General features: G+C 38.2%; 1 protein-coding gene and 1 pseudogene across 1 annotated transcript; one reads left to right on the top strand and one right to left on the bottom strand.

The window, feature by feature from the left end:
• Positions 1 to 9,556: 9,556 nt before the first annotated feature.
• LOC119739760 (BRISC complex subunit Abraxas 2-like) lies at positions 9,557 to 19,348 on the bottom strand. Its single transcript, XM_038214813.1, has 9 exons — positions 19,218 to 19,348; positions 17,201 to 17,291; positions 15,491 to 15,527; positions 14,904 to 14,970; positions 14,030 to 14,229; positions 12,573 to 12,704; positions 10,962 to 11,037; positions 10,326 to 10,470; positions 9,557 to 10,183 (listed from the first exon to the last, which is right to left on the bottom strand). The coding sequence occupies exons 1-9, from the start codon at positions 19,305 to 19,307 to the stop codon at positions 9,558 to 9,560; spliced, it is 1,464 nt and encodes a 487-aa protein (XP_038070741.1). The 5' UTR covers positions 19,308 to 19,348; the 3' UTR covers position 9,557.
• On the top strand, positions 19,348 to 24,539 carry LOC119739761 (annotated as a pseudogene).

Here is a 24,539-nt window from a genome sequence, read left to right as displayed (position 1 = left end):
TTTGACTTTTTTTGAAAATTTCATAATTGTAAGGGGTTAACCTTGCAGTTTCATCAAAATTTGGGAAAATATGACTTTTTTGAAAAGTTTTTCAATTGTAAGGGGTTAACCTTGCATTTTCATCAAAATTCGGCAAAATATGACTTTTTGAAAAGTTTAAAAATTGTAAGGGGTTAACCTTGCATTTTCATTGAAATTGGGCATAATATGCCTTTTTTTAAATTTTCATAATTGTAAGGGGTTAACCTTGCATTTTCATCAAAATTCGGCAAAATATGACTTTTTGAAAAGTTTCAAAATTGTAAGGGGTTAACCTTGCATTTTCATTGAAATTGGGCATAATATGCCTTTTTTTAAATTTTCATAATTGTAAGGGGTTAACCTTGCATTTTCATCAAAATTCGGCAAAATATGACTTTTTGAAAAGTTTGTCATTTGTAAGGGGTTAACCTTGCATTTTCATCAAAATTTCCCAAAATATGACTTTTTTGGAAAGTTTCATAATTGTAAGGGGTTAACCTTGCATTTTCATCAAAATTCGGCAAAGTATGACTTTTTGAAAAGTTTAAAAATTGTAAGGGGTTAACCTTGCATTTTCATTGAAATTGGGCAAAATATGACTTTTTTGGAAATTTTCATTAATGTAAGGGGTTAACCTTGCATTTTCATCAAAATTCTGCAAAATGTGGCTTTTTTGGAAAGTTTCAAAATTGTAAGGGGTGTACCTTGCATCTTTGTTGAAATTGGGCAAAATTTGAACTTTTTTTGAAATTTTCATCATTGTAAGGGGTTAACCTTGCATTTTCATCAAAATTTCCCAAAATGTGGCTTTTTTGAAATTTTCATAATTGTAAGGGGTGTACCTTGCATCCTTGTTGAAATTGGGCAAAATTTGAACTTTTTTTAAATTTTCATAATTGTAAGGGGTTAACCTTGCATTTTCATCAAAATTTCCCAAAATGTGGCTTTTTTGAAATTTTCATAATTGTAAGGGGTTAACCTTGCATTTTCATTGAAATTGGGTAAAATTTGACTTCTTTTGAAATTTTCATATTTGTAAGGGGTTAACCTTGCATTTTCATCAAAATTTCCTAAAATGTGGCTTTTTTGAAATTTTCATAATTGTAAGGGGTTAACCTTGCATTTTCTTTGAAATTGGGCATAATATGCCTTTTTTTGAAATTTTCATAATTGTAAGGGGTTAACCTTGCATTTTCATCAAAATTCGGCAAAATATGACTATTTGAAAAGTTTAAAAATTGTAAGGGGTTAACCTTACATTTGCATTGGAATTGGGCAAAATATGCCTTTTTTTGAAATTTTCATAATTTCATCAAAATTCGGCAAAATATGACTTTTTGAAAAGTTTCAAAATTGTAAGGGGTTAACCTTGCATTTTCATTGAAATTGGGCAAAATATGCCTTTTTTTGAAATTTTCATAATTGTAAGGGGTTAACCTTGCATTTTCATCAAAATTCGGCAAAATATGACTTTTTGAAAAGTTTCAAAAGTGTAAGGGGTTAACCTTGCATTTCCATCAAAATTTGGCAAAATATGACTTTTTTGGAAAGTTTCATAATTGTAAGGGATTAACCTTGCATTTTCATCAAAATTCGGCAAAGTATGACTTTTTGAAAAGTTTACAAATTGTAAGGGGTTAACCTTGCATTTTCATTGAAATTGGGCAAAATATGACTTTTTTGGAAATTTTCATTAATGTAAGGGGTTAACCTTGCATTTTCATCAAAATTCTGCAAAATGTGGCTTTTTTGGAAAGTTTCAAAATTGTAAGGGGTGTACCTTGCATCTTTGTTGAAATTGGGCAAAATTTGAACTTTTTTTGAAATTTTCATCATTGTAAGGGGTTAACCTTGCATTTTCATCAAAATTTCCCAAAATGTGGCTTTTTTGAAATTTTCATAATTGTAAGGGGTGTACCTTGCATCCTTGTTGAAATTGGGCAAAATTTGAACTTTTTTTTAAATTTTCATAATTGTAAGGGGTTAACCTTGCATTTTCATCAAAATTTCCCAAAATGTGGCTTTTTTGAAATTTTCATAATTGTAAGGGGTTAACCTTGCATTTTCATTGAAATTGGGTAAAATTTGACTTCTTTTGAAATTTTCATATTTGTAAGGGGTTAACCTTGCATTTTCATCAAAATTTCCTAAAATGTGGCTTTTTTGAAATTTTCATAATTGTAAGGGGTTAACCTTGCATTTTCATTGAAATTGGGCATAATATGCCTTTTTTTGAAATTTTCATAATTGTAAGGGGTTAACCTTGCATTTTCATCAAAATTCGGCAAAATATGACTATTTGAAAAGTTTAAAAATTGTAAGGGGTTAACCTTACATTTGCATTGGAATTGGGCAAAATATGCCTTTTTTTGAAATTTTCATAATTTCATCAAAATTCGGCAAAATATGACTTTTTGAAAAGTTTCAAAATTGTAAGGGGTTAACCTTGCATTTTCATTGAAATTGGGCAAAATATGCCTTTTTTTGAAATTTTCATAATTGTAAGGGGTTAACCTTGCATTTTCATCAAAATTCGGCAAAATATGACTTTTTGAAAAGTTTCAAAAGTGTAAGGGGTTAACCTTGCATTTCCATCAAAATTTGGCAAAATATGACTTTTTGAAATTTTCATATTTGTAAGGGGTTAACCTTGCATTTTCATCAAAATTTCCTAAAATGTGGCTTTTTTGAAATTTTCATAATTGTAAGGGGTTAACCTTGCATTTTCATTGAAATTGGGCATAATATGCCTTTTTTTGAAATTTTCATAATTGTAAGGGGTTAACCTTGCATTTTCATCAAAATTCGGCAAAATATGACTATTTGAAAAGTTTAAAAATTGTAAGGGGTTAACCTTACATTTGCATTGGAATTGGGCAAAATATGCCCTTTTTTTGAAATTTTCATAATTTCATCAAAATTCGGCAAAATATGACTTTTTGAAAAGTTTCAAAATTGTAAGGGGTTAACCTTGCATTTTCATTGAAATTGGGCAAAATATGCCTTTTTTTGAAATTTTCATAATTGTAAGGGGTTAACCTTGCATTTTCATCAAAATTCGGCAAAATATGACTTTTTGAAAAGTTTCAAAAGTGTAAGGGGTTAACCTTGCATTTCCATCAAAATTTGGCAAAATATGACTTTTTGAAATTTTCATAATTGTAAGGGATTAACCTTGCATTTTCATTGAAATTGGGCAAAATATGACTTTTTTTGAAAAGTTTACAAATTGTAAGGGGTTAACCTTGCATTTTCATTGAAATTGGGCATAATATGCCTTTTTTTAATTTTCATAATTGTAAGGGGTTAACCTTGCATTTTCATCAAAATTCGGCAAAATATGACTTTTTGAAAAGTTTAAAAATTGTAAGGGGTTAACCTTGCATTTTCATTGAAATTGGGCATAATATGCCTTTTTTTGAAATTTTCATAATTGTAAGGGGTTAACCTTGCATTTTAATCAAAATTCGGCAAAATATGACTATTTGAAAAGTTTAAAAATTGTAAGGGGTTAACCTTACATTTGCATTGGAATTGGGCAAAATATGCCTTTTTTTGAAATTTTCATAATTTCATCAAAATTCGGCAAAATATGACTTTTTGAAAAGTTTCAAAATTGTAAGGGGTTAACCTTGCATTTTCATTGAAATTGGGCAAAATATGCCTTTTTTTGAAATTTTCATAATTGTAAGGGGTTAACCTTGCATTTTCATCAAAATTCGGCAAAATATGACTTTTTGAAAAGTTTCAAAAGTGTAAGGGGTTAACCTTGCATTTCCATCAAAATTTGGCAAAATATGACTTTTTGAAATTTTCATAATTGTAAGGGATTAACCTTGCATTTTCATTGAAATTGGGCAAAATATGACTTTTTTTGAAAAGTTTACAAATTGTAAGGGGTTAACCTTGCATTTTCATTGAAATTGGGCATAATATGCCTTTTTTAAATTTTCATAATTGTAAGGGGTTAACCTTGCATTTTCATCAAAATTCGGCAAAATATGACTTTTTGAAAAGTTTAAAAATTGTAAGGGGTTAACCTTGCATTTTCATTGATATTGGGCATAATATGCCTTTTTTTAAATTTTCATAATTGTAAGGGGTTAACCTTGCATTTTCATCAAAATTCGGCAAAATATGACTTTTTGAAAAGTTTAAAAATTGTAAGGGGTTAACCTTGCATTTTCATTGAAATTGGGCAAAATATGCCTTTTTTTGAAATTTTCATAATTGTAAGGGGTTAACCTTGCATTTCCATCAAAATTTGGCAAAATATGACTTTTTTGAAATTTTCATTATTGTAAGGGATTAACCTTGCATTTTCATTGAAATTGGGCAAAATTTGACTTTTTTGGAAATTTTCATAATTGTAAGGGGCTTACCTTGCATTTTCATTGAAATTGGGCAAATTTGACTTTTTTTGAAATTTTCATAATTGTAAGGGGTTAACCTTGCATTTTCATCAAAATTCGGCAAAATATGACTTTTTGAAAAGTTTACAAATTGTAAGGGGTTAACCTTGCATTTTCATTGAAATTGGGCATAATATGCCTTTTTTTAAATTTTCATAATTGTAAGGGGTTAACCTTGCATTTTTATTAAATTTCGGCAAAATATGACTTTTTGAAAAGTTTAAAAATTGTAAGGGGTTAACCTTGCATTTTCATTGAAATTGGGCATAATATGCCTTTTTTTTAATTTTCATAATTGTAAGGGGTTAACCTTGCATTTTAATCAAAATTCGGCAAAATATGACTATTTGAAAAGTTTAAAAATTGTAAGGGGTTAACCTTACATTTGCATTGGAATTGGGCAAAATATGCCTTTTTTTGAAATTTTCATAATTTCATCAAAATTCGGCAAAATATGACTTTTTGAAAAGTTTCAAAATTGTAAGGGGTTAACCTTGCATTTTCATTGAAATTGGGCAAAATATGCCTTTTTTTTGAAATTTTCATAATTGTAAGGGGTTAACCTTGCATTTTCATCAAAATTCGGCAAAATATGACTTTTTTGAAATTTTCATAATTGTAAGGGGCTAACCTTGCATTTTCATTGAAATTGGGCAAAATTTGACTTTTTTTTAAATTTTCATAATTGTAAGGGGTTAACCTTGCATTTTAATCAAAATTCGGCAAAATATGACTTTTTTGAAATTTTCATAATTGTAAGGGGTTAACCTTACATTTTCATCAAAATTCGGCAAAATATGACTTTTTTGAAAAGTTTTTAAATTGTGAGGGGTTAACCTTGCATTTTCATCAAAATTTGGCAAAATATGACTTTTTGAAAAGTTTAAAAATTGTAAGGGGTTAACCTTGCATTTTCATTGAAATTTGGCAAAATATGCCTTTTTTTGAAATTTTCATAATTGTAAGGGGTTAACCTTGCATTTTCATCAAAATTCGGCAAAATATGACTTTTTTGAAATTTTCATAATTGCAAGGGGTTAACCTTGCATTTTCATTGAAATTGGGCAAATTTGACTTTTTTTGAAATTTTCATAATTGTAAGGGGTTAACCTTGCATTTTCATCAAAATTCGGCAAAATATGACTTTTTGAAAAGTTTCGAAAGTGTAAGGGGTTAACCTTGCATTTCCATCAAAATTTGGCAAAATATGACTTTTTTGAAATTTTCATAATTGTAAGGGGTTAACCTTGCATTTTCATTGAAATTGGGAAAAATTTGACTTTTTTTGAAGTTTTCATTATTGTAAGGGTTAACCTTGCATTTTCATCAAAATTCGGCAAAATATGCCTTTTTTGAAATTTTCATAATTGTAAGGGGTTAACCTTGCATTTTCATCAAAATTCGGCAAAATATGACTTTTTTGAAAAGTTTTTCAATTGTAAGGGGTTAACCTTGCATTTTCATCAAAATTCGGCAAAATATGACTTTTTGAAAAGTTTAAAAATTGTAAGGGGTTAACCTTGCATTTTCATTGAAATTGGGCATAATATGCCTTTTTTTAAATTTTCATAATTGTAAGGGGTTAACCTTGCATTTTCATCAAAATTCGGCAAAATATGACTTTTTGAAAAGTTTCAAAATTGTAAGGGGTTAACCTTGCATTTTCATTGAAATTGGGCATAATATGCCTTTTTTTAAATTTTCATAATTGTAAGGGGTTAACCTTGCATTTTCATCAAAATTCGGCAAAATATGACTTTTTGAAAAGTTTGTCATTTGTAAGGGGTTAACCTTGCATTTTCATCAAAATTTCCCAAAATATGACTTTTTTGGAAAGTTTCATAATTGTAAGGGGTTAACCTTGCATTTTCATCAAAATTCGGCAAAGTATGACTTTTTGAAAAGTTTAAAAATTGTAAGGGGTTAACCTTGCATTTTCATTGAAATTGGGCAAAATATGACTTTTTTGGAAATTTTCATTAATGTAAGGGGTTAACCTTGCATTTTCATCAAAATTCTGCAAAATGTGGCTTTTTTGGAAAGTTTCAAAATTGTAAGGGGTGTACCTTGCATCTTTGTTGAAATTGGGCAAAATTTGAACTTTTTTTGAAATTTTCATCATTGTAAGGGGTTAACCTTGCATTTTCATCAAAATTTCCCAAAATGTGGCTTTTTTGAAATTTTCATAATTGTAAGGGGTGTACCTTGCATCCTTGTTGAAATTGGGCAAAATTTGAACTTTTTTTTAAATTTTCATAATTGTAAGGGGTTAACCTTGCATTTTCATCAAAATTTCCCAAAATGTGGCTTTTTTGAAATTTTCATAATTGTAAGGGGTTAACCTTGCATTTTCATTGAAATTGGGTAAAATTTGACTTCTTTTGAAATTTTCATATTTGTAAGGGGTTAACCTTGCATTTTCATCAAAATTTCCTAAAATGTGGCTTTTTTGAAATTTTCATAATTGTAAGGGGTTAACCTTGCATTTTCATTGAAATTGGGCATAATATGCCTTTTTTTGAAATTTTCATAATTGTAAGGGGTTAACCTTGCATTTTCATCAAAATTCGGCAAAATATGACTATTTGAAAAGTTTAAAAATTGTAAGGGGTTAACCTTACATTTGCATTGGAATTGGGCAAAATATGCCTTTTTTTGAAATTTTCATAATTTCATCAAAATTCGGCAAAATATGACTTTTTGAAAAGTTTCAAAATTGTAAGGGGTTAACCTTGCATTTTCATTGAAATTGGGCAAAATATGCCTTTTTTTGAAATTTTCATAATTGTAAGGGGTTAACCTTGCATTTTCATCAAAATTCGGCAAAATATGACTTTTTGAAAAGTTTCAAAAGTGTAAGGGGTTAACCTTGCATTTCCATCAAAATTTGGCAAAATATGACTTTTTGAAATTTTCATAATTGTAAGGGATTAACCTTGCATTTTCATTGAAATTGGGCAAAATATGACTTTTTTTGAAAAGTTTACAAATTGTAAGGGGTTAACCTTGCATTTTCATTGAAATTGGGCATAATATGCCTTTTTTTTAATTTTCATAATTGTAAGGGGTTAACCTTGCATTTTCATCAAAATTCGGCAAAATATGACTTTTTGAAAAGTTTAAAAATTGTAAGGGGTTAACCTTGCATTTTCATTGATATTGGGCATAATATGCCTTTTCATTGAAATTGGGCAAATTTGACTTTTTTTGAAATTTTCATAATTGTAAGGGGTTAACCTTGCATTTTCATCAAAATTCGGCAAAATATGACTTTTTGAAAAGTTTCGAAAGTGTAAGGGGTTAACCTTGCATTTCCATCAAAATTTGGCAAAATATGACTTTTTTGAAATTTTCATAATTGTAAGGGGTTAACCTTGCATTTTCATCAAAATTTCCTAAAATGTGGCTTTTTTGAAATTTTCATAATTGTAAGGGGTTAACCTTGCATTTTCATTGAAATTGGGCATAATATGCCTTTTTTTGAAATTTTCATAATTGTAAGGGGTTAACCTTGCATTTTCATCAAAATTCGGCAAAATATGCCTTTTTTGAAATTTTCATAATTGTAAGGGGTTAACCTTGCATTTTCATCAAAATTCGGCAAAATATGACTTTTTGAAAAGTTTCAAAATTGTAAGGGGTTAACCTTGCATTTTCATTGAAATTCGGCAAAATATGACTTTTTGAAAAGTTTCAAAATTGTAAGGGGTTAACCTTGCATTTTCATTTAAATTCGGCAAAATTTGTCTTTTTGGAAAGTTTGAACTTGTTAGGGGTTAACCTTGCATTTTCATCAGAATTTCACCTTTTTGGCAAGTTTGGCTTTTTCTTCAGTAGGACGACATATTTCACAGCCGTATGTAAAATTCACGATGAAAACAAAAATAAGCAGCATTGTTGCATTATTCATTGTTAAACATATTTTGTATTTATTCTCAAGTTTGCATTTCTAAATATGAATTTGGACGATAAAATTATGGGACTATTAAATCAGAATGATACTTGCATTTGTTTGGGTAAAATGTGAATCCGGAATAAGCACTTATTTCCTTCTTCTTTTACATTGGAAGAATTGTATTTTTGCCCCGAAACGAAAATCAAAATTGGTCTCTACAATGTTTTACAAGAAACGTTTAGCTGAAAAATGAATGGAGGGGGGACGACAGATTAAACCTAATTTTTTTTTGGGGGGGGGGGTCCTGAAATAAATATAGAGTTGGGAGCAAACACCAAATCCACTGGCATCCAGGACAAATATTTAATAGAAATTAATGTTCCCTCAGTTTCTGATGCTTGCATTGTAGCCTTTTTGAAGACGTGCCTTCAATAACCAAATTAAAACTCTTTGGCACATAATTTGTACTTACGAACATCGAAAAGTATTTAAAAAGAAATTTAGGTACATGTAAAATTTTATATACAATATTACATACGACACGTACATAGAGATAGCACAGTATTGGGGCCAGTTTCATCACGGCATTGCTAAGCACATTATTGTTTTCTCCCATAACAGAGCCTTCATCTTGGTAGTTGGCGTTGGGTTACATAATCACAAGCATTACGTGTCTTCGTTTACAATTGATTACACGAAGAACGCTGACCAGCGGCCCGTATAACCTGCATGCAAAACAGCCACAAATATTGTGGACATTAAGCAGAAAATAAATTCACTTGCTACATCACTGGACAAAATTTCAATAAAATTTTTTTCAAGTTGTTCAACAAGTACAGCCACATGTATTAAACCCTCCTAGTGGGAAGTCAACATTCAGAGCAATTTGTAAAACCCTTTAAAACACTGCAGGTCAGTTTCAGGTGAAGGGATATGAAGTGTTAAAGTAACTGTGTCACACAGAGAGTCACTGAACAAAAAACAGCACTGTGGAGAGCAGTGAAGCGTGACTGAATCTGCCTACTTGCCCGCAGCTTAACCACACACAAAAAATTGTGCAGGGATTTGAAGTGTTATCCATACTCCACAGAAGATTACCTCAAAGGAATTTGGCGTGCGGGTTCTAACTCTGTGGGCAAAAGCTGTTTTGCAAGTCTTGAAGGGTTGTGAAGTGCAGAAGACTAGGAGGGTTAAAGAAGGCATCTTATATCAAGACAATATGTTTTTTCTCAAAATGTTGGTGACGCTGATGAAGGATACTCTGGCATCTGTGTGGCATCATCACTGTCTTCCGTGTTCCATCGCTGAGGGCTAGAGCCATCCCAGGAGGCGGGGCTCCCCTGCAAGGGGGAGGAGCCGTACGGCGGGGGCCTGTCACTCAGGTCCATAGAGTTCCTCTCTCTGCTCTTTGCAGGGGAGCTCCGTAACTCCGCCTCTTTGGCTTTGTCCCATGAGTGGGCTCTTGCAGACCGTGGACCATCCTGTTCTGCCGGCCTCAGCTCCTCCCCAAGACTTGTGGTCTTCTGGATGGACTTCTTCATGTCCTTGAAGAGTCCCGCGAAAGGGTCCTTGCTAGAGCCTTCCGGGGACACCACGGCCAATTTCGGTGTTGCATCCTTGGCGATGCTGGAGGCACCGCTCGAGGAGGTAGCACTGGAGCGACCCGCCGGCCGGCTGGGCGGGACTGATGCAGCCTGGGCTGGCCTAGCTTGGGCGGGTTTGGGCGGGTTGGAGAAAGTTGGGGCCAAGGAGGGCTTGAGAGGCTCTTTTTGGCGAGTCGGGGGAGGTTTGGGATGATGAACGACGGCCTTGGCTAGCACTAGAGTATCTACATCCATACTTGCTGCTGGAGATTCTGAAATGGGGAAAATGTAAAAAGGTTGACACAAGTATAGACACTATGCAGGCAATGCTGGCATTCTATTCCATAAATTTAGTGGACCGAGGCACACTGATTCAACCTAAGCAAGAAAAAACGTAAAAATCACTTTTCAAACCTGGTCTTGCAGTGGCCGTCCTAGCCTGCTGTTCCAACCTCTTTTGTGCCTCCCTCCGTTCTTTCTTCTCCCTCTGTAACTCCCTGACCTCCTCTATTTCAGTCTGCAGCAGTTGCTCGCTTGTGCCTAGCTTATTTTTAAGAATCTGAAAATGATGAAGACGTAAAGTTCGATGAGGCAAGGAATTGTTGTTCTCATTTTATTTTTTTGTTTCCTTTACTCTACATGCTTTCCAAAATCCAGTGATGAGTTTTTGGCTAGTATGCATGTCGCATAGATTGGGATGTACTGTTCTAGTAAAATGTCAAACTTTCAAATGTAAAGTGGTGTTAAGTATTCAACAGGCATAAAACTTTTCCTAATGAGACAAGGGCGAAGTACTTATTCATGTTCCAACCCTATTTGCTCCTGGTTGAAAGAAAAAAAACTTGTTTTCTTTCAATTTTTTGCTCTGCTTGAAAGAAAGTGGTAAAAACTTTGTTCCCTGTAATTAATTTTCTTACTTTATTGTCTAGCATTAACACTGTACCTAGTGTGTCATGTGCCAATCCTAAATAACATCCATGTCAACTAATAACAGAGGATTCAGGCTAAAAATGTTAAAAGACGTTCGGGGGAAAAATGATTTTGGCAAACCTGCATTTTGGAATACACGGAATCGTTGATATCACGAATGACACGCACACCATGGAGACTGTCAGCAGTACGTCCCCTGAACAGACAAAATGTAAGTTTGTGTTTATCAAAGAGTACACGTCACAGACACCAGCTATATAAACAAAATTAAAATTTCAGTAAGATTTGAGATTTTGCATGGTGGAGATACTAAATAATGAAAGGTTTGCGGAAACACTATGTGCGAATAATTTCTCAACTAAGAGAATGGTTCTGAAAAGAACCAGAGGTATAAACTCTTTTATAGAGTTTATACCTCTGGTTCTTTTCAGAACCATTCTCTTAGTTGAGAAATTATTCGCACATAGTGTTTCCGCAAACCTTTCATTATTTAAAATGAAAATTTCCTTTAATTTAGTCCACACTACTCCAAGGAGGGGCCTCATAGCCGAGCGGTTAGAGAGTGGAGCTACGGAGTGGAAGGTTGGCGGTTCGAATCCCATTCGGACCAAAAACTGGAAAACTGTCTCTGACGACCCAACAGTAAAGTGGGTACCTGATTCGTTCAGGAAAGGTAAGACGGCGAGAGGAGAGGACTGGGCACCGCCACTCATATGCCGCGCCAAGACACAGTGGACCTCTAACATCCCACTGCCCCTACGGCCAGTAATGGCTATGGGACCTTTACCTTCACCTAACTCACTGAAAAGGATCATTTGCATTTATCCCAAAAGTAACCTAATGAATTATCATAAAAAAGGAATAAAGATCGTACCGGTACTCAACAGTATGACAAAAGTTAATCCATGAATTTGGGTAAATAAGGAAAAAAACCTAAATAAGGAAAAAAACCTAAATAAGGAAAACAACCTAAACAAGGGGAAGTGTTGCCTTGTGGTTAGGGTTTGTGACTCATGATCAGAGGGTCCGGGGTTCGAATCCAGCTGCTGGCCATATGTTGTGTCCTTGGGCAAGGCACTTCACCCCACTTGCTTCTCTCCATCCAGGAGTATAAATGGGTACCGGCATTAGCTGGGCTGACATCCCATCCGTTGGGGATAAAATAGAAATATTTTAAGTCGTGCCAAGAAAACTCGAGAAGGACACCAGTCTGATGAGCCATTTCAGCTCGGGGCAGACTTTACTTACATATGGGATCATTTGCTGTTCATGCATTTTGTTCATTTCCAATAAAAACACCACTCGCACTTCAAACAAGAATGTTCAAAACCAAACCTGTTGAACTTTCAGCTCAGTGGATTTTGAAATTTTCAAGAAAACAGTGAAAAATCATGCACAACCTTTTGATCACGAAACACGATTTCGTCCATAGCACTCTTTATTTCCAAAAATCAGTCAACTGACTGATTGTTGGAAATCCCCGACATTTCTTGATTTCTTCGAAATGACAGCAAGCTAGACGGAACGATTTCATGGGGTGTTAGTACCAGTATGATCTTTAATCCAAGAATGCTTTGTGATAATAAATTGGTAGGCTACTTTTGGGATAAATGCAACTGATCTTATGTGCCTTTAACTCAATGAAAACCTGACCAGACTTTATCATGGCCTAACAGTCAAACCTCACACATCAGTGCTGGAGGGTATCATCCCCTTTTTCCCACTGCGTACCTGAAGTCCGTGAGTATCCTGGAGTAGGTGCCCTGGACTGTGGCTACTGTACCTGCACTGCCAGACGCCCTATACTCTGAATGGCCTGTGTCTCCTAGATTGATAATGTTTGCCCCTAACCGAGTCAGACCCCTGGATCAAGAGGGGAAAAAAATGCATTATGTCAAATTTACATATCTTCAATTGTCTACAAATTTTCTGCCTTCGTATTTATTTCCCTTCCTTTTTTCAAATGATGTCACGCACAAAAATGAATATCTTCCTGAATGTTTTCTGGACTTCCATGTGAGACTGGAAATGAGACATGCACTCTTTTTCTGCCCTGCAGTTTCAAGAGGTGTGGTAACAAGTTGAAAAAAATAGGGGTGTTTTAATTTCAACATTTGGGCAGATTTTATACCTTTGCTTTTATTGTGTAAGGCCAAAAAAAAAAGGTCTCCGGTTTCTGGTATGCGTGCGCGTCGCCATGCGCATCGGCAAAAAAAAAAGAAGAAAAAAAAAGCCGCGTCGCTGCACCACTTTTGGGGCAAGCTCCATACCAGAAACCGGAGACTTTTTTTTTTTGCCTAATGGCTTTGTGATAGGTACACTTAAAGATATAGTCCATCATTTGTAATTTGTGCATTTTGTTCGTTTGAAGCAACAAAAGTGTTCAAAATCTAAGGAAGGATACTGAACAACTAACCCGATGAAGTTTCACCTCAGCTTCAGCTGTATATTCCGAGAAAAATAGCATTCTAGGATCTCGATTTCAAATCAAAAGTTGCTGAATCATGTTTTGAATTGGGCCTGAATTCAGCGTCCGAGACACGTTCTTACTGAGCCGATTGCAGCTTTACGCGATGTCACGCACTGATCCGACAAATTATAGCAACCGCGTGTGCGTCGTGCCAATGCTTGCGCGCGCTTTGCCGAATAACAAAACGAACTACTAATTTAAATGTTCCTACGGTGCGTCTTAAGACGCACCGTTGGAAAGGCCTTCTTTCGTTGATTACTTCAAAATGACAGCTTGCCAGAAAGAATAATTTCACAGGGAGTTTAGTCCCCTTACTATCTTTCAACCAAGTATGTTTTTCAACAATAATTATGCCAGTTACTTTCCGGATGGCTGCAAATGATGGACTATAGCTTTAAAATAAAAAAGCCAATTGGCACAGTTTACAAGCAGAAGCGGTGACGCTCGACTCCGCTCCACTCTAATTCACCTTAACCCCCATTTTTGCAGTTTGCTTGGAATCTTTCTGAACTTTGTAAAAATGATCTACCTCTGCACAAGAATCCATCGGTATATACTCTGTACTGAAAACTCTTTAAAACACCAAGTCTCATGTGAACATTCGTCAATGTACATTCTCTATTTCTACAAAATCTTAAAAAGATCTTGGAGACTAAGGCTTAAGCGACACTACCACAAATTCATGGTTTGTCTTCAGAACATTGAACTGTAGGCCAACCTGTTCCCAAGAGTGAGTAGTTGATGGTTGAAGAAGTGCGTAGCTTGATTCCATGCCATTCCTGAGGTGAACAGACCGAGGAGGAAGAGGTCGGGGGTGTCGGTGTGGAAGAGATTCAACAGCTCACGGTGCAGTGTGGTCTCTCGCATGGACGGGTCCAACATGGTGTTCCGACGGAAACGATACCAGCCTATAATGTGCTGCAGGGGTAATGGGGGATGGGGAATACAAGTATTATTAATTACTACACCTCATAAATATTCATGATCAAATTGGAGCATTGGCCAATTCCGCTGCACATCCAGGAAGTAAAAATGATACGCGCCCAGATGATGTCATCCCGGTGAGTATCCAGCTTGCTGCCGTGGGGTAGTTTTTTCCTGGTAGCACCAAAAAATTCCCTCTGGAACCCGCCTCTAGAACTTGTAGTCTGTGGCATGAAATCTTTACGGAACCAGTCTGTTGTTGTAGTCCCTGACCCTCATGCAAAACGCGCACATTCAGAATAAAATAATCAATCGTACTTCGCACTACATGTACGTGAACCAGTATGCGCAAACGGGGTGTCCCAATCACTGGGTTCTCGAAAGTGGTAACACTACACCCTCTCTTTTTTTGTGCACACAGACCACACTGATGAGAAGCTAGATGGTGTACTCCAAGAACTTAACATTTGATTGTGGTAACAGAGTACAAATGTAGTTGGATAAAAACGAAAGCTAAAACATGACCAATTATCTGCAAATGGACTCAGACTTGACTATGGGTCTTATGTCCTTGACAGATGTGACAGCTTTGTTTTGACATCATGCTTGCATGTTTGAAGATCGCATGAATTAGCGAACACAAAAAACCTAGAAATTTGTATTTCTACCTTGTAGTTGTCTTTGAGCATGGACAGGAGTTTCACTTGGTCCACACGCCCCCTGCGATCATAGAAACTGGCATGAACAAAATAAGGAAACAAATATGAATATAATATATAAATGAATATGTAAATTAATGAACAGAAGTACAAGACCTTATCCAAATGATGAAGAAACCTGTCCCTATTGTGAAGCAAGGTAATTCGTTTGAACTGTGTTGATTATGCACTGACATCACATACTCACAGTTCTTACTTGTAAGCACCTGTTTCCAGTTCGTAATGTATCAGTATTGTAAATGGGTTCATCCATTAATCTTGCCATGGTTTTAGACACTAAGTAAATCCAAAATCAATTTACAAGTCCAGTCACAGGTCACCATGGATCAATAACAATAACAGATGAATATTTCTTCTCAGTGAATTTGAATAGCTTCTGACGTGACTTGACTTACTATGGACTTGTGATGGCCTTGTTAGGACTTGTGATGGGCACAACTACAAAACAAAGTCATCTATCCACTTGGATCTAAACTGGCATGTTTACTTTGAAAATTGAGATTAAAATTGTGTGGTTTTTTTTAAACGACACTTACCTGAAAGGCTCATCACATGCGTAGTGGGAGTAAATATCTATTGGCAAAATAAAGAGAAGAATGAAAATCAGAGCAACAGTTCAGGAAACTTGCTTCACATCTTGTTTCAGGTGAAGTATGAGAGTATACATCGCTGGGAAGAATCCCCCAGTCCAAAATCCAAGCATATGGACAACTTACACTGTTCTTATATTGAAAGCAAACATCAGAATCTTAACCCTAACTCCCTAGGCCTTTTTACTAGGATGTAGCCTCAATCCTGCAAAATCCTCCAATTGGCCTCATGGAAAACCAGCATATAGCCTCAATCCTGCAAATTCCTCCATTATTTCTTGAGTATGGTCCATGGAGGGGTGACCACTGCCTGAATCCTGCAAAATCCTGCGGCAGTGACTGTAAATATGCTGAGGCTTGGCAAGTGACATCCTGGAGCAGTACGGAGGATTTGAAGCATAATCCAGGCCTATATTTATGCATGGCTGAGCAAAAACAACACAAGGTCCGGCCCAAGACCTTGACAAAGTGCATCTTACAAAATCAGTAATGCACTTGTAACCTCAATCCTCCAAAGTCCTCCACTTTGGCAAAGTGGATTTTGAGGGCGGTTAGGGTTAAAGACTGATCCAATAAGCCTCTCCCAAAGCACACATGTGTAACTACAAATGCCCCATCCAATACCCATTGTGCTCTAACCGTGCGCATCAGATGTACGTATCTGCATGCCAGACTTTCGGCTTCACTGATTAGTCTATTCAAAGTTAGCTGGAGCTACCCAGCCCTGAGTTTTATCATTGGGTTGTCATCTAGGGCTGGAGCGCATTTTTCTCAAAACTTGTAGTATTTGCAAAAAAAATTTGGAAAATGTTCAATTTTGTCCCCGTTACACACTAATTGCAACTGCAACTCACCCCAAACTTGCCTGGAATAACCATTACACAGGTCCTTGAAGTAAAAAACGATCCACGATGAAGATTCAGCCTACAATTGCAGTGAAAACAGGAGGAATAACCGCTAACTTGACAACCTTGCTGGATTGGCCAGGACCGCTATTGGTTTGTGCACAAAAAAAATTGTGTACAATGAATGGCGGTCGATTAACAGGCACAGAGAGCGATCGCTGTCAACTACTCGGTTTCGCCGGCTGCGCTGGCTGTTGGCGCATCACAGCTTTGGTACTGGAACCGCAACCAATAGTGCATGAAACAGTCATCGGGTGTTACGCTTCCGCGTGACGTCACGCGCCAACAGCCAGCGCAGCCGGCAAAAACGAGTAGTTGACAGCGATCGCTCTCTGTGCCTGTTAATCGACCGCCATTCATTGTACACAATTTTTTTTGTGCACAAACCAAAAGCGGTCCTGGCCAATCCAGCAAGGTTGTCAAGTTAGCGGTTATTCCTCCTGTTTTCACTGCAATTGTAGGCTGAATCTTCATCGTGGATCGTTTTTTACTTCAAGGACCTGTGTAATGGTTATTCCAGGCAAGTTTGGGGTGAGTTGCAGTTGCAATTAGTGTGTAACGGGGACAAAATTGAACATTTTCCAAATTTTTTTTGCAAATACTACAAGTTTTGAGAAAAATGCGCTCCAGCCCTAGATGACAACCCAATGATAAAACTCAGGGCTGGGTAACTCCAGCTAACAACCCAATGATAAAACTCAGGGCTGGGTAACTCCAGCTAATTCAAAGTATGGTGCTGAAAAAAACTTACTGATTGAAATTTGTTCTATCTTTCTGGTAATCTGGGAGTCGCTGATGTCTTCGTTTGTATGCCTCCTGATCTCCCCAAACAAGAAACCCTCCTGTCATGAAAAGAAACCGAGCAAATATTAGAAAAAAATGTTGCAACCTGACGCCACTTCAGCGGGTTGTGTACTGTTTCATGCACTAATATAAAGTTTACCACTCGCATCACAGCTTTGGTACTGGAACCGCAACCAATAGTGCATGAAACAGTCATCGGGTGTTACGCTTCTGCGTGACGTCATGCGCCAACAGCCAGCGCAGCCGGCAAAAACGAGTAGTTGACAGCGATCGCTCTCTGTGCCTGTTATTCGACCGCCATTCATTGTACACAATTTTTTTGTGCACAAACCAATTGCAGTCCTGGCCATGCCTGAAAGGTTGTCAGGTTAGCGGTTATTCCTCCTGTTTTCACTGCAATTGTAGGCTGAATCTTCATCGTGGATCGTTTTTTACTTCAAGGACCTGTGTAATGGTTATTCCAGGCAAGTTTGGGGTGAGTTGCAGTTGCAATTAGTGTGTAACGGGGACAAAATTGAACATTTTCCAAATTTTTTTGCCTATACTACAAGTTACGAGAAAAACTCGCTCCAGCCCTAGATGACAACCCAATGATAAAACTCAGGGCTGGGTAACTCCAGCTAACTTTAACTGTAATGTGTGCGCACATCCATCATTCCATGAGGGCGCTGTACAATGTGCCGGCTTAAAGAATCAGAAAAAATGCACGTCCGGTTCACAGTTATGTAAAGACTTCGTAAAATTTCTGCAAACCGATAAAGTGGCGTCTGAATTTTACATTTTCCCCACATTCAGTCTGCTCGAAAAAAAGGGGGAGGGTGTCAAGGGAAAACTTTGTCCGGAAATTGGACACACACAGTTATGGCCATGCAACGAGATCTGTCCGTGACACACAATAACACAAAGCCGTAATCTTCTCTGTTTTTAATGTAACTGTTGTGCCCATTCTTGAAAATCACGCATTCTCGAGAATGGGCATGCACATTCTTGAGAATGTGCAACTGGATCCTTGCTCAATCTTGGCAAAAAATAACTCTTCCAGATTGAGCGCACATTCTCGAGAATGCGCGACAAGATAACGGTCTTGTCGATGCCGAGCACCGGCTGCGCTTGGCAAGTCTAGCTGAATCCTCGTTCACTGATTCTCAATAATTATACTGTTGCAACGCAAGGCTCTGAAAAGTAGAGTGGATATGATAAGTAAAGGCGTATTAATATGGGGGGGGGGGGACCGGGAAATTATAAGAGACATAATAATACTAGTGCAAAGAATTCTGATTTTTGGGATAATAAAAGCAAGGGGGGGGGGGACGTAAGAATGAAGAATGTGAAGAATGAGAATGAATACTGCGACATCCCATAGTGCTAATGCTATTTCCCATTTAAATTGCCACCAATTTATTGTTCACATCCCACCATAACGTCGCAGAGCTGGATTCTATCTAGTCAAAAGAGCAATTTTGGCAGCTTCTGGACATCGTTTTTTTTTTGTGTGGCACGCATATGATACATGCAGGGACTTGTAACTTGTCTAGCCTAAACAAAGCACTTCCCAGACTAGTTCCCAGTCCTCCGTTATTACAAAACTTCCCATAGTGGGCAGAAAAAAGCAATAATAACAGGTTTAATTTGATTCAAATTATCGTAATTATACGAGTACAGAAGCATAGCACATTTTCTTTCCTCTTTATATGAATTGTTTCCCTTTTAACCGCTATACAATTCATTTAAAATAATTATGTCGTGCAATGTTTGTTAAGATTGGGCAAAATTCATAAATTGTGCACGTGATATTCCCAACCAATCTTAAGAATGAGCGCTCATTCTTAAGAACGCGTGCTCGTTCTTAAGAATGGGCGCTCATTCTTAGAATGCGCGCCCATTCTCGAGAATGTGCATGCCCATTTTCGAGAATGCGTGATTTTCAAGAATGGGCACAACATAACAACACTCTTTTTACAAACCTGGTCACCCATACTACTGGCATGGTCGAGGAAGAGCGAACTCCAAACGCAGCCGCTAACGTTGACGTTCAAGTTCCTGGATGCCGCCATGTTGAAAAAAACTTCCGTTTCCTGGTCTTGTTCCCTGAACGCCTTGCAGAAATGTTCACTACGAAAGCGTGGTAGTCGGAGACCAAGGACATATAGCAGCCAGCCAGCGCGCTCCCCCGCGCGAACAGTGCTGAATTTGAACGTCTGCTTTGCCGGCGTCGTATCCTTTTTTTTTCTTAAACTAATATTAATTTCAATAATTAAGATCGATGTTCAAATACAAAGCATCATACTTGTTGAAATGAAATAAATTTTGTTTGATTAGATTAACTGCTAACTAGGGGTGTAAAAATAAAGACGAGTGAAACGTGAAGAAAGATTGGCAGCTTCCACAGAGCGCCCTCAATGTGGGTGGGGGGGGGGGGGGCGGGGCGGGGCGGGGGAGGCCATGTGCAAGCCCCACTTCTCCCCTCCCCCTTCCCCTTTTATATCTTGCTGGAGACATTGAGTATTGGAAAAGCGTGCCAGAGTTTTCAGCGGTTGTGTGTAATGCGCCTATCAAATGTTTCCCCCACCCCGCGCTGCCCCAGGTCCGATGTTTGGTCACGTTTTTCATGCCCCAGGGTGGGGATTTTGGTCACTCAAATTACATTGTTAACGTTGGCGTACTAATGCCATTGGAAATGCAAATCACTAGAAATGCAAATCACACGTATGTAAGTCGGGGCATGGTCGCGGAGATTGTCACTTTAAATTTTGCCTGAGGGGTGGGGATTTTGTCACTTCAAAAGTGACAATCCCCACGTCTTGGGTGGGGCAGCCCGGGAGGGGAGGGGTGGGGGAAACAATTGATGGGCGCATAAAGTCAATAATGGAGAGTCGAGAAAATTTAAGTATTTCCTAATGCGCCTATCAAATGTTTTTTATATACACTGAAGTAGTAAAAATAGTTTTGAGTACATTTGGATAAGTGGGAGATAACCCAATTATTTAAAATGTCGATAAAAAAATGGACTGGGATTTTTTAAAACCTTTTAGTTATAGCAGGTAACAGCAAAACTTTATTGTTTGATGTTAAGACAACTTAAAAGAGTTCAAGCTCATGCAAATTTTTATAAACAGTTATGTGTGTATTCATACAGCTAGCTTGATGGACTCAGATTGTTTCTTGTGTCTCCTAATTACAAGAATTTCCCTTGACTTCTATACGAATGATAGACATTCTGTAAAAGATGAACAGAATACTGGAGGCTATTAAGAGATGCATATGTCTTCTGCCCAGAAAGTATGCCGATAACATGAACTCCTGTACTGCTGATTTTATTGTACCATGTGGCCGTCCATGAAAAGACTCTGGCCTTTTGTGTGAAAAAGGCCTTATCAACACCAAACCTTGCACAGATTCAACTCATCTTTTAAAAAACTGGACTTGTACTATGAGCTGTTTGCCACTTTGCCGCCGTGTGCTTGCTTCTGTCACGGTAGAGCCGCTCGCAGCACTGACGCTGATTGCCGTGTTCTTTCTTCTCCAGGGAGAGCAGCAGTTTTTCTACTACAAACTTTGCATGATCAACTACAACTCCACCGGTCTGTGCAGCAATCTCAGCGCTCATCCTGAGGAAGAGGACAGGATCCAGACGGAGACATCCCGCTGGACGTTGTACGCAGACATCCTCTGTTACGGGCTGTCGGCAATCTCCTTGCTGATCTTGGGTGCGTGGTCCGATCGCGTCGGCCGAAAGCCACCCCTGATCCTGGTCTGCATCAGTGGAGTCATTCTCGGTGCTGTGTTGCTTGTCTCGGCCATCTGGATCCAGCTCCCGATGCCGTTCATGCTGGTGGGCTGGGCTTGCTTTGGCATATGCGGAAGTCAGGGTATCCTGTTGAGCTCCACGCTCAGTTACATCGCCGACATCACCAGCGTTGAGAATCGAATGATGCGCATGGGAATCCTCCAGGGTGTCATTTGCTTCTCCGCCGTGACCGGCGTGGCTACAGCTGGCCTGCTTGCCAACAGTCATTTGTTCCCACTTCTTTTCGTTCTCTTCACTCTGTTGTTCCTTCTTGCGATACTGTACATCATCTTCTGCTTAAAAGAAACGCGCGGACTGAGTCCTGTTAGTGAAAGGAAGACATCCCAGTCTTCTGACAAGGAGACAGATGCCTTGATCCGAGAGACGGATTTAGGCTGGAACCTCAGGCCAGGTGCCACGGGAGAAAGAGCCCACCAGCAGATGCGGTGAACTCTTCCAACGTGAAACCTTGATCGCATCGTTTGTTGTGTGTGGCCGGAAGCGGCCCGGTCACGGGAGATTAATTCTTATCCTGCTGTTGATCTGCTTTTTCCTCCTGTACTTGACGTATTACGGTGAGTATTACATATCTTTAACCATCATAGTGGGAACGGGAAAGTCAATATTATATTGATATGAAGTAACTGTGTCACACAGACAGTCACTGCACACACACAAAAACCAACACTGTCAGTCTATTCTTCGGTTTTGGAGAATTTTGTCACTTTCGGTTTTCTCTCATCATCAGGTCACATAACGTCACTGCTTTTTGTTCACAGGCTTTATGACTGTTTTGGTACTCTATGCGCTTAAGGCGCCCATAGAGTGGAGTCCCTTCATGATCGGTGAGTAAAGCAGATCACCTTGTCTCTTTCCTGTTGTGGTCATAGGGTTTTAGGTGTGTCCTGCAGCCGATTTCACAAAAACTTTACACAATGGTAGCCTATAACTCCCCTTGCATCACAATTGATTGCGTAAGTTGTGCAACCTTTCATGCTGCGCAACATTTCAGTTTTGACACATTTCACGAAAGTTTGATAGTGCCCAAGTCCGCGACTTGCGCAGCAAATTGTGGCGTAACTTTTGCAATCATTTTAGGTGGCGTTGGTTGTGGCGTAGCGACTGAAAATGAACTGTTTTACCAGTAAATTGTGATTGTCATGGAGCCTGTCATTGCACAACCCATCAAGGTTGATACAAGACGCTCACAACTTTGATTTTGAGGTGAATCAATTGCTATTTTACTGGTGACATAATTTTTAGAGTTGCTGCACAATTCTGAAGAAAAAAAAAACATCATTCAGTAGTGTTGTTGGATACAGGGAACATGGCTGAAATGGTGGCAGCATGATAAAGGTCTATTATTTACTTCCACCTTTGCAGGCATCTGCACTGCCACTGCAGGGCTGGCTAATGGTGTGTTACTGCTGACCGTCTTCCCAGTAGCCAGGCTGGCTGGGATTGACACCCGAGCCATCGCTGGTGTCTCTCTCGTGCTGCTCTGCATCGGCCCCGGTGTCATTGGGTTTGCTAGATCAACTGCAGCTGTCTGGTTAGGTAAAAGAACAGAGTTTTAATCCAGCCAATCACCAAGTCCATTACAAGTCAGGTCACAGGTCAGGTCACAGGTCAGGTCACAGGTCAGGTCACAGGTCAGGTCACAGGTCAGGTCACAGGTCAGGTCACAAGTATAGCCTGTCCGGGAATGAACATGGACAAAAGCATTCCTTCTCCACAATTTGTTTTTTTTTAATTACTGTATTAAAATTGCCTCTTGATTTGGGACTGGAGGAATTGTGATTGATTTGTAGGTGTTTGTTATTGACTTATGATGACAAACAATAATATAAACTCCGGGTAAGACCAATGAATTCTTTAACATATAACTAGCTGCTTCATTGGTGCAAAATGATTCAAGCTGGAGACACCAAGCCTGTATACGACCCATTTCAGCTTGATATTCAATGTGCACTGGGGGACCAGGTTGGTGTGGAGGCACCCCCCTCCACCCCCCCCTCTTCCTGTCCCCCCCCCCCAATAACATGTGTATTAGGTTCTCAGTCCCTACCTGATTTCATGGGTTTTCCTTGAAAATTTTGTCCAGGTTTTCCAGTCCCCTCTCTTTAACTGTCATTACTTCCTCAGTTTCTATCTCGGGACTCCGAGTTGTTTTAAAATCTCATCAAACTGTAGTATGATTGCACTCGAATCCTTTTTTTTTTTTGCGTCTCCAGCGACAGTACCACTGTATTTCTTTGACTTGGTGTCAACAGTGTACTATGGATTGATGTCAACATTGGTTTCACCTGATGAGCAAGGTATGCTTCTTTTTTTCGGAAGGATGGGAGCCGGGGAGGTGCTTTAGTTTTTGATTTGATCTCAACTTGTAAAGTCATGATTTTGAGAAATTCGACAAATATTGCAGGTATCTTTGAGGAATTTTTTTTATGGGGGGGGGGGGGATCGGTTGTGCCCAAATTTGGTTTCCCTGTAACGGGGTGCGATCACATGACGTCAAGGTACCACAAGACCATCCGGTTTGTCTTTGATTGGCCGCCAGTGCAGTAGGTAACGGTTTGCCTAGCAACCATGTCGTGTAGGGTGGCTGATTTTCAAATAAAACAAGCGCAAATTCTGTATCGAATGGGGTAATGGTCAGTACCTATGTCATGTACAGTTGTCATAAACATGCCAACCCGGCACTGGGCGTTGGCTCAGCGCTTTTTGTTTTAACTTAATTTTACAATTCATCACAGCCTTGAAGGCATGCCAACTACTTACTACGCACGGCGCTATATGATCTTTGCCTACTACAATGGCAAAGCTAAATTTCAGGTACCGGATGTAGGCCAGATCACGTCGGTCAGTGAGAGGGCCCTATTTTACTTTCTCATTGCTGCAGGACGAGCCTTGGCTCTGATGGACATCATGATCACTCTAGCACACCTGGCCTCGTCCGCTGTCTTTAACAATCTCTACCCGGCCACGCTGCATGTTTTCAGTGGAGCCGTCAGCTTCTTAGTCATGTGCGGTACCAACTTTGTACAGCTCGGCCTCTTTATGTAAGTTTGCTTTAAAAAAATTGTGATGCCGTTACTATTTTGTGTAAAAAAGGGAAACAACTCTTTCTATTGTCCACAAAAGGTTTTAACCTGCCTGTCGTTAAGGAGGAAAATGCCATTGTTTGTAGTCATTTATCTTTATTTCTTTATTTGCAGATGTGTGATTTTTCTGCAGAAAAACCGTCTCGCCTAGCCTAGCTAGTCTACTACGCCCGTCGCTTTCAGGAGTACTACATTATACCTCATACAGGGGAAATCAGGCATACATATATATATAAAATATTGGTAAAATAAATGTATATTTGTTTGCGGGTAATATAAACGTATTTTAAAGCGTTAAATATATATACGTATATGGCAATTCTTAAATTATAATGAAGAGTTTTAACCCTTGTGCTGTCTGAACAGCCACAGACAGTCAAAAAATTAATTCTCTT

The sequence above is a fragment of the Patiria miniata genome, unplaced genomic scaffold, assembly GCF_015706575.1.
Source record: "Patiria miniata isolate m_02_andy unplaced genomic scaffold, ASM1570657v1 HiC_scaffold_4, whole genome shotgun sequence".
NCBI lineage: Eukaryota > Metazoa > Echinodermata > Asteroidea > Valvatida > Asterinidae > Patiria > Patiria miniata.
This window is presented reverse-complemented; position numbering and strand designations above follow the sequence as displayed.

Bases quoted from the DNA above. Each gene is read 5' to 3' on its own strand.
- LOC119739760 (XM_038214813.1), bottom strand. From the start codon at position 19,307: ATGGCGGCATCCAGGAACTTGAACGTCAACGTTAGCGGCTGCGTTTGG. The intron at 17,292-19,217 runs GTTTGTAAAAAG...TTTTCATGACAG, and splicing joins CCAGTAGTATGGGTGACCAG to GAGGGTTTCTTGTTTGGGGA. The intron at 10,184-10,325 runs GTTTGAAAAGTG...TCCCCATTTCAG, and splicing joins GACGGCCACTGCAAGACCAG to AATCTCCAGCAGCAAGTATG.